Source organism: Phyllobates terribilis, unplaced genomic scaffold (genome assembly GCF_046119375.1).
Source record: "Phyllobates terribilis strain yellow unplaced genomic scaffold, ASM4611937v1 Scaffold_5__5_contigs__length_657084704, whole genome shotgun sequence".
Lineage (NCBI taxonomy): Eukaryota > Metazoa > Chordata > Amphibia > Anura > Dendrobatidae > Phyllobates > Phyllobates terribilis.
In genome coordinates, this window is record NW_027362765.1 from 479,761,507 (window position 1) to 479,780,415 (window position 18,909).

Below are 18,909 nucleotides of genomic sequence, written 5' to 3' on the forward strand. Positions count from 1 at the left end.
TTAAATGCCTCTATTAATCTCTGACAGTAGCATTTGAATAGTGAAATCTGAGGTTGGGGTCCATTCTGATGGCCATTTACCCCCCTTCCTTCCTGTTGATGTGTTCATGGGAAGCTGATGGGTTACCATAACAACTGGAACTTACTTTAGACTCCTGTCATGTCTATCTTCATACTACTATGAACCTCAGCCTGTAGAACTGTAGTATATAGTACCAGCACTCAAATAATCTGAGTTTCAAGTCGACTAGGAAGGGTTAAAAATGGAAAAAAATGTATTAAAAGATAAAAGATAAAAAAGCATAATCACCCAAAATTATTTAAAACATACAGGAAAGGAAAACAATACCACTGAACAGAATTGCTGTTTTTTGGAATTTCAACCTTGTCCCCAAAAATGCAATAAATGCATTAAATCACTGTATGTGCACCAAAATTGAAGCAATAAAAGTGAAAGCAAAAAACAAGCTCTCACGCAATTCAGCCTAAGACGTATTGTTTTTCAAGGTTCTGAATTTGATTAACCACTAAAATTACCAATATACATATATATATATATATATATACAGTACAGACCAAAAGTTTGGACACACCTTCTCATTTAAAGATTTTTCTGTATTTTCATGACTATGAAAATTGTACATTCACACTGAAGGCATCAAAACTATGAATTAACACATGTGGAATTATATACTTAACAAAAAAAGTGTGAAACAACTGAAAATATGTCTTATATTCTAGGTTCTTCAAAGTAGCCACCTTTTGCTTTGATGACTGCTTTGCACACTCTTGGCATTCTCTTGATGAGCTTCAAGAGGTAGTCACCGGAAATGGTTTTCACTTCACAGGTGTGCCCTGTCAGGTTTAATAAGTGGGAGTTCTTGCCTTATAAATGGGGTTCGGATCATCAGCTGTGTTGTGCAGAAGTCTGGTGGATACACAGCTGATAGTCCTACTAAATAGACTGTTAGAATTTGTATTATGGCAAGAAAAAAGCAGCTAAGTAAAGAAAAATGAGTGGCCATCATTACTTTAAGAAATGAAGGTCAGTCAATGCAAAAAATTGGTAAAACTTTGAAAGTGTCCCCAAGTGCAGATGCAAAAACCATCAAGCGCTGCAAGAAACTGGCTCACATGAGGACTGCCCCAGGAAAGGAAGACCAAGAGTCACCTCTGCTTCTGAGGATAAGTTTATCCGAGTCACCAGCCTCAGAAATCGCAGGTTAACAGCAGCTCAGATTAGAGACCAGGTCAATGCCACACAGAGTTCTAGCAGCAGACACATCTCTTCAACAACTGTTAAGAGGAGACTTTGTGCAGCAGGCCTTCATGGTAAAATAGCTGCTAGGAAACCACTGCTAAGGACAGGCAACAAGCAGAAGAGACTTATTTGGGCTAAAGAACACAAGGAATGGACATTAGACCAGTGGAAATCTGTGCTTTGGTCTGATGAGTCTAAATTTGAGATCTTTGGTTCCAACCACCGTGTCTTTGTGCGATGCAGAAAAGGTGAACGGATGGACTCTACATGTCTGGTTCCCACCGAGAAGCATGGAGGAGGAGGTGTGATGGTGTGGGGGTGCTTTGCTGGTGACACTGTTGGGGATTTATTCAAAATTGAAGGCATACTGGACCAGCATGGCTACAACAGCATCTTGCAGCGGCATGCTATTCCATCCGGTTTGCGTTTAGTTGGACCAGCATTTATTTTTCAACAGGACAATGACCCCAAACACACCTCCAGGCTGTGTAAGGGCTATTTGACCAAGAAGGAGAATGATGGGGTGCTACGCCAGATGACCTGGCCTCCACAGTCACCAGACCTGAACCCAATCGAGATGATTTGGGGTGAGCTGGACCGCAGAGTGAAGGCAAAAGGGCCAACAAGTGCTAAGCATCTCTGGGAACTCCTTCAAGATTGTTGGAAGACCATTTCCATTGACTACCTCTTGAAGCTCATCAAGAGAATGCCAAGAGTGTGCAAAGCAGTCATCAAAGCAAAAGGTGGCTACTTTGAAGAACCTAGAATATAAGACATATTTTCAGTTGTTTCACACTTTTTTGTTAAGTATATAATTCCACATGTGTTAATTCATAGTTTTGATGCCATCAGTGTGAATGTACAATTTTCATAGTCATGAAAATACAGAAAAATCTTGAAATGAGAAGGTGTGTCCAAACTTTTGGTCTGTACTGTATATATATATATATATACAGTGTATATATAAAGAAAATCAGTAAAACAATGGTGGCATTTGTATTTTTTTCCACCATTTCACCTCAAACTTAATTTTATCCCCATTTTTTATCATAAATTATATTGTTAATTCAATGGTATCATTCAAAACTATAATTTGTCCAGCAGAAAGCATCCACACATATGGCCGAGTTGAGGGAAAAATAAAATCTTTGCTTCCACAGTCGAGAAGGAGATAATGTAGTTATTGACAGGAAGACCCTGAAAGTGTCTGTCCCTTTGGACACTATTTCATTTTCAACAAATCTTACATGTATACTATCTAAAACTCTTCGTATTGTTTACATTTTACATGTATATCATTTATCTACTATAGATCTTGTGGTCTTTAAGCTACAGGTAACATTTTATTTGCTTCTTCAAAATGCAGAAAGTTTGTGACTCAAAATAAACTGATTTTGAGTTAAACAAATAAAGGCTTGCTTTAAAATATACCTCGAGGTGAAAAAGATCATTCCCATAACTATCAATTTTTGCCAAGCAGTGTAATTTTTTTCACATCTTTATTTCCTGATAGTTCATATCTTGCAAATCATAGATAGTTTTTATATCTGAGTGGGTTGCTGCTTTTTCAACAAATCTGTTTTGTTAAAAAAAAAAAAAAAGCACAGAGAGCAACACGATAAAAACTCAGTAGAGAAGAAAAGATTACATCAAGACTATTAAATATTTCAATTTGTGAGAAGTTTCTGGTCCTTTACTCTCTATAACTTTTTGAACACAGATATAAATATGATATCAAGATTAGAGATGAGCGTTGTTCGACTCGAACTGTTCGCCAATCTCAAATTCGAGCTGTTTTGGGCGGTGTTCGAGCCGTTCGGCCAACACGAACGATTTGAAAAAAATCCGGCTGTTCGAGGTTATGTTCGATAACTGTTCGTGCACCAAAATCATAACTGGATTTTTTCACAGTAATGCTGATAATCAATGTTAATACACAGTTTGAGTGTACAGCGGGGTGGGGGGAGGGGCAGGGGATGGATCTCTGCAGAAATAATGAAGATCTCCATTTTTTTTTCTCTTTCCCGCATTTACAGTGGGGAGGTGCAATCTGTCAGCCTATCAGCAGCGCACACACAGAGCGAACTGCTTTTTTTCACACAAGCAAGGGCATGTGTCATTGGCTGTGTATGTCACATGTCCTTACCCTATAAGACCCAGCCATTTTCCCCGTCGCCACCATTTTCTCACTGCTGCAGCTGCGTGTTAGATGGCACCGCTGTTGCTTTGTGCGCTATACTTTCAGTGTTAATTTCAAGCCAATTTTCTCAGAAATCTACAGATAGCTTGGGAGTAGGGAATAGTTGTGATTGCAGTCCTTTTAAGGACTAGGTTACAGCATTTCCTATGACTTTTAGCTGGCAGGTCTGTGCTCTTAAATAGATAGGTTGGGAGTAGGGACTAATTGTAATTGCAGTCCTTTTGAGGACTATTTTACAGCATTTCCTAGGACTTTTTGCCAGGCAGGTCTGTGCCAGTGCTGTGCAAGTGTTTTTCACAGCATTTGGCTAAATCTAGCTAAGCAAATCCTTTTTGGCCTCTTGCAGTGTGTGTTAGTCAGTGGAGTAGCGTATCTGTTTTGCAAGCTACACCACCTGTGTATAGAATACAATTTTTTTTTACTGCACCTAGCCAAGTAAAACCTTTTGGGCATAGCATCATTCTATTAGGCCATCTATACTAAGCTCCACCAGCTTGCAAATTAGTAATAATTTTCATCTCTATCTAGCTCGAAAAATAATTTTGGGCTTGTAGCAGTGTGTGGGACTTATTCTTAGTCCATCTATACTAAGCTCCTCCAGCTTGCAAATTACAAATAATTTTTATCTGCATCTAGCTCGGAAAATAATTTTGGGCTTGTAGCAGTGTGTGGGACTTATTCTTAGTTCATCTATACTAAGCTCCTCCAGCTTGCAAATTACAAATAATTTTTATCTGCATCTAGCTCGGAAAATAATTTTGGGCTTGTAGCAGTGTGTGGGACTTATTCTTAGTCCATCTATACTAAGCTCCTCCAGCTTGCAAATTACAAATAATTTTTATCTGCATCTAGCTCAGAAAATAATTTTGGGCTTGTAGCAGTGTGTGGGACTTATTCTAAGTCCATCTATACTAAGCTCCACCAGCTTTCAAATTACTAATAATTTTTAGCTGCATCTTGTCTGGAAAATAATTTTGGGCATAGTAGCAGTGTGTGGTACTCATTGTATTAGGCCATCTATACCAAGCTCCTCCAGCTTTTAAATTAACAATAATTTTTAGCTGCATCTTGCCTGTAAAATAATTTTGGGCATAGTAGCAGTGTGTGGTACTCATTCTATTAGGCCATCTATACTAAGCTCCACCAGCTTGCAAATTACAAATAATTTTTAGCTGCATCTTGTCTGGAAAATAATATTGGGCATAGTAGCAGTGTGTGGTACTCATTCTATTAGGCCATCTATACTAAGCTCAACCAGCTTTTAAATTACTAATAATTTGTAGCTGCATCTTGCCTAGAAAATAATTTTGGGCATAGTAGCAGTGTGTGGTACTCATTGTATTAGGCCATCTATACCAAGCTCCACCAGCTTTGAAACTTATAATAATTTTTAGCTGCATCTAGCCCGGAAAATAATTTTTCTTCCCAATAGTGGTAGCAATAGAAATATGGGGCGCGCGCCTGGCTAACAAAAATATATGCTTCATAGCAAAAAACACCAGCCTAGCGCACTGCATTAATAAGATGGCATCATCGTCTCTCCCAGTGCTAGGCCTACTACGCCGGCTAGCATTCCTGTGCCTAAAACACAATGTATGGGTCCGCGCTAGCCACGATGCTGAGGGGTCTAAACTGCTGCTAACGCTTTATCACAATTCAATAGGCAGATTTTCACAGAGCTCCTCCCCAAAGCCCACCCATCGGGCAACATTTGCCCACCCTCCCTATGGGATCTAGTGGTGAATAGTTGATGCCATTAATCAGAGCGTCAGTTGCCCCGTCGACGTGGCAAGCATACGGTAAGGCATGGGAAGAGTGGACACGACTATTAGCAGGCAGATGGGTTGACCAATGTGAGCAAGCCAGATTACAAGTCACCATAGATTTTCTCCACCAGCCAATGATGAGGGGCATATCAGGGGCATCAGCACAGCGGTGTCTGACCGGAGTAGCATTTCACTTCCAACTACTGAACTGGGGAGATGTGACAAAGAGTTTCATCATCAGACAATCCATAAAAGGGTGGAAAAGGGGTCAGCCAAGTCAGGAGTGTATACGTCCCGTCCCGTGTCACTAAAACTGATTTCTCACATCATATCCCTAACACCATTAACATGACACTCACAATTTGAAGCAACACTACTGTCTACTGCATTTGCGTTCACCTTGTCCGGGGCACTATGCATAAGAGAATTAGTCCCTCAATCCAAAATTACCACCAGTGGAGGCTTATTACACCAGGACGTAGTCATAGCCAATAATGCAATAAGTCTACGCATACGCCAACCGAAAATGGTTCCAGCGGGCAGAGGGCACTTGTGTACTTCTGCAACCCACAAATGGTACACTGAGTCGGGTAACAATAGTAAAAACATCTATAACTATCAGATCACAAAGTAATTTCTTCCTATCACAAATTGATGGAACGCCATTATCAAGATAACAGTTCCAAGCTATATTTAATAAATGCATAACATCGGCAGGGAACCACCCCAAAGATTACGGGACACACTCATTCCGCATAGGCGCGGCCACGGAAGCAGCAAGAGCAGGACTGTCAGGATAGGGAGAGGGCAATCCACGTGTTTGGCGAGATACATAAGACCAGAGTTGTTATCCTAACGTGGTTTGTTTCTTTTACAGGTGACGCTAAGCCAACAGTGTGGGTGATAGGCCACTCGTATATATATTGGGCAGAAAAAAGGGCGAAAGTCCGCCCAGGCGGGAGGAAATTAGAGTTTCATAACACATATTTCAACTAGAGAGGTATTAGAGGCCTGCTATGGCCACAGGTACTAATGGAGGTAATCAAGGTAGGGAGAGAGGCAAGAGGTCCTGTCATCTTAGTTATACAGGCCGGGGGAAACGACCTAGGTCATCACAAGAGCACATAACTAATGGCAATAATGAAACTTGACACTGAGAGCTTCAGAGAATTTTTCCCAAAGCAAACTATAGTATGGTCAGAGATTGTGCCGATAGCGGTATGGCAAGGTGCGCGAGACATCACGGCCATCGAATGGACAAAGAGGCTAAAAAATATTCAGATGGCAAAATTTAGATGAGACAGAGGTGGTGTAGTGATACAACACTGACAACTGGAAAGAGATAAAGCAGGCCTCATACGACCCGACGGTGTTCACTTAATGGATATTGGACTGGACATATTCCTGTCAGGACTCCAGGACGGAGTGGAACAAGCGTTAAGGGTGATGGATGGGGGTCAGAGTCCTGCATACGAGTACGTAGGATCCTCCGTGGCCTGGAAATAGAAAGGACATGTTGGAGAGTTACACTTGTTGGCCAACTTGCCGGTGTGGAGACCCTGGGCATGCTGCAACAAGCTGAATTATTTTAGAAATAAAATGCCTTTCTAATGGAATGAGTATAAAGAGTTAATAAAGCTGTGACCGATCCTCATCCATCCAGTTGTAAGAGTTACATTATTGTATTGTCAAGGAAAGGGGGGCTGTAGGGGGGCTGAGCATCTGGGTTTGGTTGGGGGTCCCCACAGTCTGTCTAGGCTAGATGCATTTAAAAATTCTTATTAGATACACAGGCGGTGCAGCTTGCTTCGCAGCTGGGCTACTACGCCCAAAGTATTGCCTAGGCTAGATGCAGTTAAAAATTCTACGCTGACTAGCAGACACTGAAGCTTTGGAGCAGACCTCTGAGTAAACAGCTCTTCAGACTCAACCATCTGGGTTACCCCAAGCCATAGTGTATGTAGTTTCTTACATTTAAAAGGAAGGGGGGGGGCGCCCCCACCCACCTGGAATTGACGATACCAACGTCATGTAAAACACAGCAAGGAGACTCCAAAAAGAGTCTCCATTTTTTCCAAAAATTGTGGCACAGACACCACTTAAGTGGCATCAATTGCCCCAGAGTTGCTTAAAACAGTTGGTGAGGTGATTTTACCCAATCCTCAAGCTTTTAGTCTCCCCAGGATGACACAGGGGTAGAAAAGTCCTTCCGGATCCATGATTTGTTCATCTTTATGAACGTGAGTATGTCTACATTCTCAGTGGACAGCCGCGTGCGCTTATCTGTCAGCACACCACCAGCAGCGCTGAACACACGTTCAGAGAGAACGCTGGCTGCAGGCCATGACAAGATCTCCAAGGCGTGAGTGGCGAGCTCCAGACATTTTTCCAGATTGGAATCCCAAAATGAGCAAGGGTCCAGTGACACAGTCATGGCTTCGATGTTCACTTGGAGATACTCCTGTGCCATCCTCTCTAGGCGTTGACTATGTGTCAGACTTCTTGTCTCCTGTGGCCTTGCAAAGGATGGTCTAAAAGAGTGGTGAAACGATTCCACAAAATGACTGTTACCAGCAGATACTGTGTTACTGTTACGGTTTGAGTGATGAAGACTCGACAGTCCCACGGTTTGTAAGTTAGAACTGTGAGATTCACTACATGCACCACTGGTGTTTTGTGGAAAAGCACATGTAAGATTCTGCAACAGCCTCTGCTGATACTCCTGCATGCGTGAATCCCTTTCTATGGCAGGAATTATTTCGGCAAATTTACTTTTGTACCGGGGATCTAAGAGTGTGGCACTGGCAACCCAGTAGTCGGGATTACTTCGAATTCTGACAATCTAAGGGTCATGTTGCAGGTAGTGCAGCAAGAAGGCACTTATGTGTCTTGCGCATCCAGGAGGACCAAGTCCTTGTTGTGTTGGTAGCGAGGTAAGAATCATTCTTCTTTCCTCTGCCCTCTCCCCCAAACCTCACACAACAGAAATGTGATCAAGATCTCCCTCATCTGATGAGTCTTCCATGCCCATCGCCAGTTCGTCCTCCAGTTCTTCCTTGGCTCCTGCACCTTCCTCAACAGTTTGGCTGCTACCATGCGCCCTGGTTAATCCCTCTCTCCCACCCTCCCATGCCTGCCGCCTTGGTGCTGCCGACCGTCTGGACCTTGGAGATGTTATCCCTTCCGCATATGACTCCTCCTCTACTTCCACCACCTCCTCTTGTCCCATCACCTAACTCTGATTTCTGTTTATCGTGTGCTCCAGCATGTAAATCACTGGAATAGTCATGCTGATAATGGCATCGTCGTCAGCACTAAACATCTTCGTCGCCATTTCAAAACTGTGCAGAAGGGTGTGTGGCGCCCCTGAGGGTTCAGTCGCCACCGAGGTACTGCATCTCACCCAGAGGTGTGGTATCTCACCCTCATGTAAGGAAGAAGTATGGCTCGGGACCCTAACACCTGCATCCAACACATACCCGCAGTGGGGGTCGGGCGAGATTGCTCCTAAGGGAGAGCACAGTCCCAGGTCCCTAGCTGGCGGGAGGGTCCTATGTAGTGGGTGTGTTTGGAGAAAGCAGCTAAGGGGAGCACATGACTGGGAGAGTATAAATAGGAAGCCATCTTAGAAAGAGCAAGCCAGTCAGAGGAGGAGAAGAGACAGGAGCAGTGGCTCTGCATGAGCTCTGCTCCGGAGGCGGGCCTAGCCTGTGAGGCCAGGACTGAAGGAGAGAAGAGAGGAGTGGGAGAAGGAAGGCTCCAGGAACCGAAGGGACCCTAGGGGTACGGGCCGTGCAGAAGGCCACCCTTACGCCCGCTGCTACCAGGAGGTAGAGGGGTCAGGCCTGATAAGGGGAACCGGTTCCTCAACTAGCGGAGAAACAGCAAGGCTCAACTAGAAACCGGAGGCTGCAGCATTTCATGTACTGCAGGCCAAAGTCCACACCAGTCTCACTAAGAAGGTAGCCACATAGGACCCAGGGGACGGAACACACGTCCCCCGCCAAGGCCCGAGGATACCGGATAGAAGTGTCACTGGGTGTGAGGTGCAGGGAGAAGGCCAGAGAAAGGACACACAGAAGGGGGTCCTGCTAAGTACTCCAGAGCTATCTGGGGGTGGACTGAGCCCCTCACTGAGTACGCACAGCACGACGGGGGAGATTGCTTTGGTACCTGTAATCTGGACTGCAACAACTGTGAGTAAATATCTTGGGACTGCATCACACGGACTCTGTGTTCATTACTGACTCCCTGCACTACAACCACCATCATCTAACCACACTGCCCTGAAGCTACACTCTTCCTGTGGGGAGTAATAATACCATTGCTGCAAAACCACCAGCTTCAGAGGACTGTTCCGCAGCGGCGGCCCCTTTGGCCGAACTCCACAGGTGGCGTAGTCGGACATTATAAAACCCTTATATACAAATTACCCTTGGATTGACCGCCCTGGGTCACGGACCGGGTCAATGCTACAGTGACTACAACCCCCAGTTTCTACCGGCTCGGCTCCGGGTACCCCACGGCCCAGGGGGTGTGTCAACTTCATAGGTCCCTGATCTGAGACCACTCCTGCAGCGTGATTTGCCCCACCTCTGGATCTCGTTGGCACAAGCTATACGTCAGAACGTATTGCACCAGAGCTTGTCGGTGCTGCCACAGTCGCTGCAACATGTGCAGAGTTGAATTCCACCGTGTCAGCACATCGCATATCAGCCGGTGAACTGGCAGGCCCAACGACTTCTGTAGAGATGTAAGTCGTTGAGCTGCGGGATGCAAACGGCGGAAGTGAGCACACAGTGACCGTGCCCTCTGCAGAAGGCCATCTAGTCCGGGATAGTGGGCTAAAAATTGCTGGACAACCAGGTTCAACACGTGAGCCATACAAGGCACGTGTGTGACATTGCCCCGGCGAAGGGCCGCACCCAGGTTTGCAGCATTGTTGCACACGGCCTTCCCTGGTTGCAGGTCCAGTGGAGACAACCATTCATGAAACTGGGTCTCCAGAGCTGACCACAACTCCTCAGCTGTGTGACTCACGTTTCCCAGACATTTCAAAGTAAACACCGCTTGATGCCATTGAGCCCTGCTGCCATCATAGTACGGAGGTGTGCAGGATTCCTTCTGCGCAGTTAGAAAGCGGGAGGCATTACCAGACAGGCCTTGGGTGCAGGTGGAGGACCGAGAGGAGGTTGAGGAGGCAGAATCAGTGGATGAACTTCTAGATAAAGATGATTGACGCACAACTCGTGGGGACGGCAAGACTTGGACAGCAGCCCCTTGTCCTGCTGTCACCATAATTACCCTGTGCCCAGTCAGTGACATGTAACGCCCCTGTCCATGCCTACTCGTCCAAGTGTCTGTGGTGAAATGCACCCTGTCACACACAGAGTTTCTCAAAGAAGCGGTGATGTTGTGTGCGACATGCTGGTGTAGCGCATGCACACCTTTCTTTGAGAAGTAGTGCCGACTGGGCATCTAGTACTGGGGCACTGCGACGGACTTAAGGTCTCGAAAATCCTCTGTGTCCACCAGGCGGAAAGGCAGCATTTCTGTAGCCAACAGCTTGCAGATGGTGAAATTCAACCTCTTAGCTTTGTCATGGCTAGGAGGAAATGGTCTTTTACTTGTCCACATCTGAGGGACTGAGGGCTGGCTGTTGTGCTTAGACAGGGTTGAGTAGGGTGTCCCCGGCAAACTGCCGGTCTGCGTGGAAGATGCAGGTGGAAGAGTTCGGTTGCCTTGATGCAAAGGTGGTGCTCTCGATGTCGGAGAGCGCTCAACACCAGCTGGTGTTTCCACTTCCAAATGAAATGATGACCTGCCAATCACACTGGCTGTTGCAGGTAAAGAGGTGGCAGGTCTGCGTCCAAAAACATGTGTGACTGCTGTCCACCCAGTCACAGAGGATGAAGAGGCCGTGGATGCACAAGATGGGGCAGACGGTGGTGGCCCAGCCCTCTAGGCCGCATTGTAGCACAGTGAGCTTCCCACAGCAACTTATGCTTCATATCCATGTGACGGTTCATGCGTGAAGTACTCAAACTATGATTTTTTGTGCCTCTACTTAGCTTTTGGTGACAAATATTACAGATAACATGAGTTGGGTCATCCTTATCGATCTGAAAAAATGCCCAAGCTATTCAAGGCTTAGAGCCCATGCTACCTGAAGAGGCAGAGTTGTGGTTGAGGATGCAGTTGTTGACGTGCTTCCAGTACTCCGTCTCTGTCCAGGAAGGCGCAACCTAACCTCGTCGTCAATAGCATCCTCCTCCACCTCCTCTGCTGACCTCATCGACTGGCTGACTGTGGGTTGACAGTAAGTGGGATCTCCAACCTCGTCATCATCACCCTGTGTGTTCTCACACCCGTCATCCTCGGAGCCTACCTCTTCCTGCCCTGACTCAAAAGTCAAGTTGTCGCTCCAATCAGGTATTTTAGTCTCATCATCGTCTTCATCATTGTCTCCACCAACAGGAGTTCCAGTTTGGGAACAAGGGTCTACATTATGCTCAGAACCTTCTTCATCTGGTCCTGGATCCGACTCATAAAGATTCTGGGCATCAGTGCAGATCATTTCCTCGTCTGGATTAACAGAAGCTCTGGAGCAGACCTCCGTTTCCCATGCTATAGTATGAGTAAACAGCTGTGCAGACTCAACCATCTGTGTTACCCCATACTCAGACGGGCAGCTGGAGACTTGGGAGCTGTGACGAAGCAAGTGCGATTGGGGTGACACCTCTGAGGACTGGAGTATTTGTGATGTTGAAGTTGAGGTGGAGGAGAGCCCACTTGAAGGAGCACTTGATATCCATTGAAGCACCTGCTGTTTTTCTGCCTCATCTGGAATTTGTAGCGATGGGCGTGTCCGTAAGAAAGGGATCGTATCACATTGTCCACGAAAGGAAGTAGACATCTTTGTTTGGCTGGAAGATGGTCTTTCTTCTGCTGATGTTACCCCCCCCCCACTGCGGGGGGGCTCGACTCACCAGCGGACAGGCACCAGTATTGGGAGAGGGGGGCTGGCCGTCAGGGTCCACCGCGGCTCTGGCACAAACCCAGCGACACGGAGGTCGCACGGGCAGGAACGGACTGGCCGTGTCAGCTTCGCACTTTTTTGGTTTTAAAAGGGCATGACATGCCTATATCTGTGTCTCCCCCTCCTTTTACTCCTCCACCTCTTTTCTTTTCGCATGACTATATGTACTTGTCACTTTTCCTTGTGTTAGTTGTGTCTTCTGAGCAGTTTGTCAGCTTTTGGACACCTTTGAAGTGTTTTCTATGTTTTCTATGTGTTTCTATGTGTTTATGTTTGCATGCCATTGGTTTTAACGTTGTTCGATGGTGTTCGACGAACAGTTCGACGAACAGTTCGACGAACATGCGGCTGTGCGACGAACCGAACCGAACTCGAACACTACGGGGGTGGCTCAACTCTAATCAAGACGCCTATATGTCTGCATCTCACCAAGTAATCTCCATGGAAAACGTTGATTTCACTTAGCTCCTAACCATTCCAAATTCAGAGGGATAGTCTTGGTTTGGAGGGGCTGTACCTAGAGGTCTTGCAAAAGAGAAGACTGAGAGCAGACTTAATAGCTGTCTACAAATATCTCAAGGGCTGTCGCCCTGTAGAGGGAGGGATAAGCTTTATTCTCATTTGCACAAATAAAGACTAGAAGAAATGGCATGAAACTGCATGGGAGAAGATACAAATTAGATATTAGAAAAAACTTTTTCAAAGTGAGGGTGATTAACGAGTGGAACAGGCGACCACGAGATGTGGCGAGTACTACTTCAATGGAAGTCTTTAAACAGAGGATGGACAGACATCTGCCTGAGATGGTTTAGTGAATCCTGCATTGAGTAGGGGGTTGGACCAGATGACCCAGAATGTCCCTTCCCACTTTAATGTTCTATGATTCTATGATTCTATACAGTCAGAGTAATGTGACTTACACTCCCCTCTGTGCAATGTGCCTCCTGCCATCTTAACTACTCCATATATCTTTCTACCTTAGGGGGACTATAGGGGGACAGAGTTACTATTTCTCTTATGTCTACATACTTAAGTTTAAGTAAATAACTCATTCTTCTCTTGAAGTCTGGTCTCATTGGGATTCCCACACAAAACCCAAATCATTGTAGGCTGTAGAGAAGCCAATGAGCCATAGCCTGCACTGAGTAGTGTAGATTAATTGTATTCTTCTGAATTATAGGCAAATCGTACTGGTTCCTAGAGCTACTTCTCTATATACCAGTGCATTTTTATCTACCTATATTCTAGAGGTCAGACCTTTTTTTTCTTCCCATAAAATTCGTAAAAAATAACGAAAAACAATTACAATATTAACATTTTTAATGCACTTGAAAAATAAATGAATAAACATCACAAATGAGCAAATAGCACAGATATATTTGGTATCCCTGTAATCATAACAATCGGTACAATACAGTGAACTGATTATTTATTTTGATCAGTAAATGGTGTAAAAACATGGCGTGATTGCTTTTTTTCTTATTAAACTAATAATATTTTTTAATTAAAATGTAGCACTGAGGTTGTGTTCACATGTAGTGTAAAGCTACATTTTTTTCTGCTGCTTTTAATCTTCATTTTTTCTGCAGGTGTCCGCACCACAATACATTAATGCCATCTTTTTTTGTTATTTTATTTTGCTGCATTTTTTATGCATTTTTCACCTTATTTGAAGTGTTTTTTGTACAGATTTAAAGAAGCATTTTAATGCTTTTTTAATTGTACAGAAAAGCTTTGATTCTGCACTTAAACATGCAACTGCATTTTTTTTCACATGTATTTTTTTCTATGCTTCACATAGCAGCTTGTAGAGAAAAAAAGAACCCAAACTGCTCTGTTCCACAGAATTTTTAGATACACAGCAATCAGAAGTTTTTCATGAAATCAAATCTGCTTTGCCTGAATAGTTAGGCTGTGTTCACACATAGCGTCAATGCTGTGCTTTTTCTACTCTGTATTTTAGCACAGAAATTCTGCTGTGTTTAAGGGTCCAAGCAAAGTTGATGCAACTCCGTTCACTATGTGTCTTAAGACACTATTTAACTGTGCGATTTTGGTGCTTTTTTTCTCTAAAGGGCACTGTGGGGAGCCTGTAAAAACACATGTAAAACAACGCTGCTTCTCATCTGCACCAAAAATTCATCAAATAAGGGGGAAAATGCATAAAAAATGCAGCAGAAAAGCAATAACCAGAGAAGATTGTTATTGCATAGTGTGATGCGATAATCTGCAGAAAACGTGCAAAAAAAAACCCCCAGAGCATTTACACAGCATTTGAACATGGCCGTACATATCCAAAAAAGTAAGACCTCAATAGTAAAACATATGTAAAATTGAAAAAGTTCTGTCTGCTGCAACTATGAATGAATGGACAAAAAATCCATAGGTCTCAACTAGTGTTGACCGAATTTGTTCGGCATTTCAAATTCGAGTTCGATGTTATCAGCATGACAGCGCGGCAAGTCAGGGATGTTCGTGGGCAGAGCTGATTTTTTGGTGCGAACAAGCCGGAACCCCGAACACGAACCCGAATTTGAAATGCCGAACAAATTCGCTCAACACTAGTCTCAGCCATCCCAGATATAGCAGGACAGCTCCGGATTTGGGTATATAAAAAGGGTATCTGCTTAATGTTCCTCCCTGCCACCATGCCCTCTCTGACTTCGCCTCCTGCAAGACAAGAAAGAAATGGGTGTAAATTGAGAGTTTGATCAGGGACATGGTTAAAATTCTTTAATGGCTTGTGCAGATGTTCGTAATAAGCTGACAAGTGTTACTCATCATGAGTGCATGGAAACCATCGGACTGCACTCGGAGAGCATCAGAGTGCAGTCCGATTTCCACGCACTGACTTAGTGGAGAACATAGAGAAAGATCTCTGATGAGATCCCTGATAAGATCAATGATAAGTGAACAGATTTGAATGGAGCTGTGCAGGTGAGAGCTGGGGAAAGGTGAATATTATATATATTTTTTTTTAATCCAACATTTAATATGCTCTTAGTTCTGGGTCGACTCAGCCTGACTCAGAGCATAATAAACATCTTTCAATGGCGAATTCTATTTGATCTGAATAAATTTGATGCAAACCAAACTTCTTTTCCAAATTTGAGCTAATATGCCAGATTTTGGCAGATTCACTAATCTCTTCCAAGAATCACTTTGGTGAGGCATAAGCATTATCTTGATCTATCTGCTGAGGTTCCAGTATGAATTACTGAAAGCTGTGCTAATTATACAGAGGTATTAGAAAGTTTCTGAATCCTTCAGAATTTTCCATATTTCTGCATAAATTTGACCAAAAACTACATCAGATTTTCAAAGTCCTAAAAGTAAGGATAACCAAATCAAGTCAAGATTGAGAAAATTGTTATAGCATGGGGGGTTTTATTACAGGAAGGAGTCAGGATGAGGACATTATTATTACCCTGGTATAATGCCCCCCTTCATATTGGGTCCCATCTGTTCATCGCCAGCACACTCTCCTACGACGTGCAATGTCCTCCACCATAGCTGGTGCAGAAGCCAGCAGCTGTCTTTGGTGTGCCAGCATGGGCAGCACATAACATCACTGCCATGTGCCACCCAACACGGCCAAGCCGACATCTGCTACCGGCCTCTGATTGGCAGGGAGCAGGAGAGTCATCTGAGGATGCACATCCAGGTAAAATTGGCATTGGTGGGCCCCCCTCCCACATGGAGCAATCTTTATACCACAGCTAATGTAAATTAGAAAGACCATCTACTAAAGGACTAATTGTTTTATATTTGTGTAACCTCACCCCCCTTAGAATTGACTAGGATATTTGATAAAACTTTTATAGAATAGCAGCAAAATAGAATACTCTATAATGCACATTTGGCTCTTGACACTGTTAATGACTGGTATTGTGCTTACATGTTCTCTGCTTTATTTTACAGACAAAAGACCCTCAGCTGTACCTATACTTAACAGACTACAGTACAGTTTTCACAGTGACGCAAACCGGTATCACTCGACATCTCACATTGCTTCAGCCGGTTGACCGTGAACGCCAGCAGCTTTATAAGTTTTCAGTGAGTACATTTGTGTTTTCATCGGTTATGAATTGACAAATATAATGCATTATGAGCAGCTGTGCTCGGCAATCCAGTTTACTCCTAGTTAGAAGAATGAAGAAGTGCTACAATGTCTGGCGTAACTCCAACCATATATACATTTGCATGCCTTTTAAGCTTCCTTTCATCAAACATTGACACTATAGCTTATGCTGGGAATAAGACAGTGAAGCTTTAAGAAGTTATCCACTACTTTTACATTGATGCCCCATCTGTAGGATAGGGCATCAATGCCTGATCGGCCGGGGTAATGCACCCGGCATCCCTGTCAATCAGCTGTTATCGGTGCAGCCGGCGGCCGTAAGTACTTACTTGTGGAGCTTGACCGTCTAGTTGTAGTAGCTGCCGCAGGGTACTGCACATCCACTTCTCATTGAATTGAATAGGCGGAGTAATAAGCATCTGCTGATAAAACACTGATTATATTGAAATCGCAAAACATATACCAGCAAGTGAAACATTGATGTAATCAGGGTCTCTGCTCCTATATCATGGTGCTCTCTGATTACATAGCAAAAACCTGCTGATAGTTTCCTTTAGACCACGGCCCCGCTATCAGTATTTGGTCAGTATTCGGTCAGTATTTTTTCTCAGGAGTGGGAGCCAAAACCAGGTGAGGAATAATCAGAGAAAAGGTATAATAGAAACAAGTCACCAATTCTGCATTTATCACCCACTCCTGGTTTTGTCTCCCACTCCTGAGAAAAAATACTGACTGAATACTGACCAAATACTGATAGTGCGGCTGTGGCCTTAAGGTCTCATTCTCCTGTCCTTATTTAAACAAGGATGTGAAAAATGGTACCGTGTCATCAGTGTTTTCCATCAACATGTCATGATTGTTTTTTATGGATGGAAAAACAAATAAATAAATGACAAAACTTCTCCTATACTTTGCAATGTCAAATACAGACAGCACACAACTAGCCATCCATGTGCTGTGTGTGTTTTTCATAGGTGGCATTAGAGTTCTAGTCCTCTTCCTTTCTGAAGAGACAATTTGAATATTTCCCAGGGAAGCATATCAGCTTAAAAGTCTCCTCACCTTGGCATGTCAGGCTTGACTTGTCACTCTCCACAAGGAGAAATGTTATCCCTTGGATCCCAGTCAGACGCCTCTCACCCAGCCAAACCAGATCTCACAGTTTGCACTGGCTAGGGGCAGTACCCCGAAACACAGTGTCTGAAAATTGAGATTTTGGTTTTGCTTTAATCCTAAGTCATGTGACAAAGCTCATGAGAGAGTCGACATTGACTTTTAGGATTGCTACTTCCTATAGGAGGCACTATAGTTCTAGTCCTGTTCCTCTCTGAAGAAACAATTTGCATATTTCTCAGGGGAGCATTGCGGCTTTAAAGTTTCCTCACCTTGGCATGTAATGCTTGACAAGTCACTCTCCCCTTGGATCACAGACCCATAGACTTGTATTCGCCTTTTCATCCATGATATCGGAGAAAAACGGAAATGTCTCCGAGATTTTTGCATGGACATAGTCTCTGTAAAAAAACACAGACATGTGAATAGCCCCATAGATTATAAGGATACATGTTCTATCTGTGAATAAAAACCGATACAACATGTACGTGCAACACGGATGTCTGAATGAGGCCTTACTGAGAGTTTGATTATGTGCAGTTCTCCATATTAACTCTTATGGGAGTTCTGAAAATGCAAGAGCACCGTGCACACTCCATTCACGGTGACTAGATTTGCGAAATCAATTTTAAATAAGTGCAAGCCTATGAGTGATTTATGGTATATGCTGCTTATATCTGAGACAGAATTGCTCTTTAAAGTTCAATTTTTCAAAATCCAGTAAATTTTCCAATATGTCCCATAATAACCTTTAATGATTTTAGGGCATCTTGTTTGTTTAAGTGTTACATATGTTAAAATGTCACTTGTGACTTAGTAACTTGGATTGAAAATCTACCCTGTTCTAATTAATTTTGTAATATATTTTTACTGAGGTTTAAAAATTTACTGTCAACTTTTTAGACATCATAAAATTATAGTAGATTGTTTTAATATGTGCCAAATATTGCACAGTGGTTCATGCTGTTTAACTGTTTGGCACATCTTTAGACACTTTTGTGGAAGTGTAGACTACCTATAGATAGGCTTATTTTGCCCAGTAATTTGTGACAAAATGTTGGCGTCATTTTCATGCATTTTATAACCATGCAGATGTTGCCCTTGGTTGGATATTAATTCAGAACCCCAGGCAAAAGTGCTAACTATTGAGATTCCATATGTGGAGCAGTATGAGAATCAGAATAAAGTCAGAAATTATTTTATTTCTTAGTTAAGCACAGTTTCAACAGGGATATGGCTACTTACTCTCTCTGCCACTTTGCTAGTTTAATGTAAAATTGTGGCAAAACTTGTTAGAAATACAAATTTGTGCTGGAAAAAAATAAAGTGTTAAAGTTCCACATTCAAGGAATAATGTTTGAAAATATCCCAAAAAATTGTAGATATATTTTATAGTTTCAGTTTGAGGTTATGTCTGAAATTATTTTGATATTACATTTGAACACAGTCA

General features: G+C 43.4%; 1 protein-coding gene across 1 annotated transcript in view; it reads left to right on the forward strand.

Moving 5' to 3' along the window:
• The window catches only part of PCDH15 (protocadherin related 15), a 2,836,044-nt gene that overhangs the window by 1,381,299 nt on the left and 1,435,836 nt on the right, over positions 1-18,909 (forward strand). Inside the window, exon 12 of the mRNA XM_073685487.1 lies at positions 16,187-16,321. Coding sequence (XP_073541588.1) covers positions 16,187-16,321 — 135 coding nt within the window. The remainder of the gene's footprint in view (positions 1-16,186; positions 16,322-18,909) is intronic.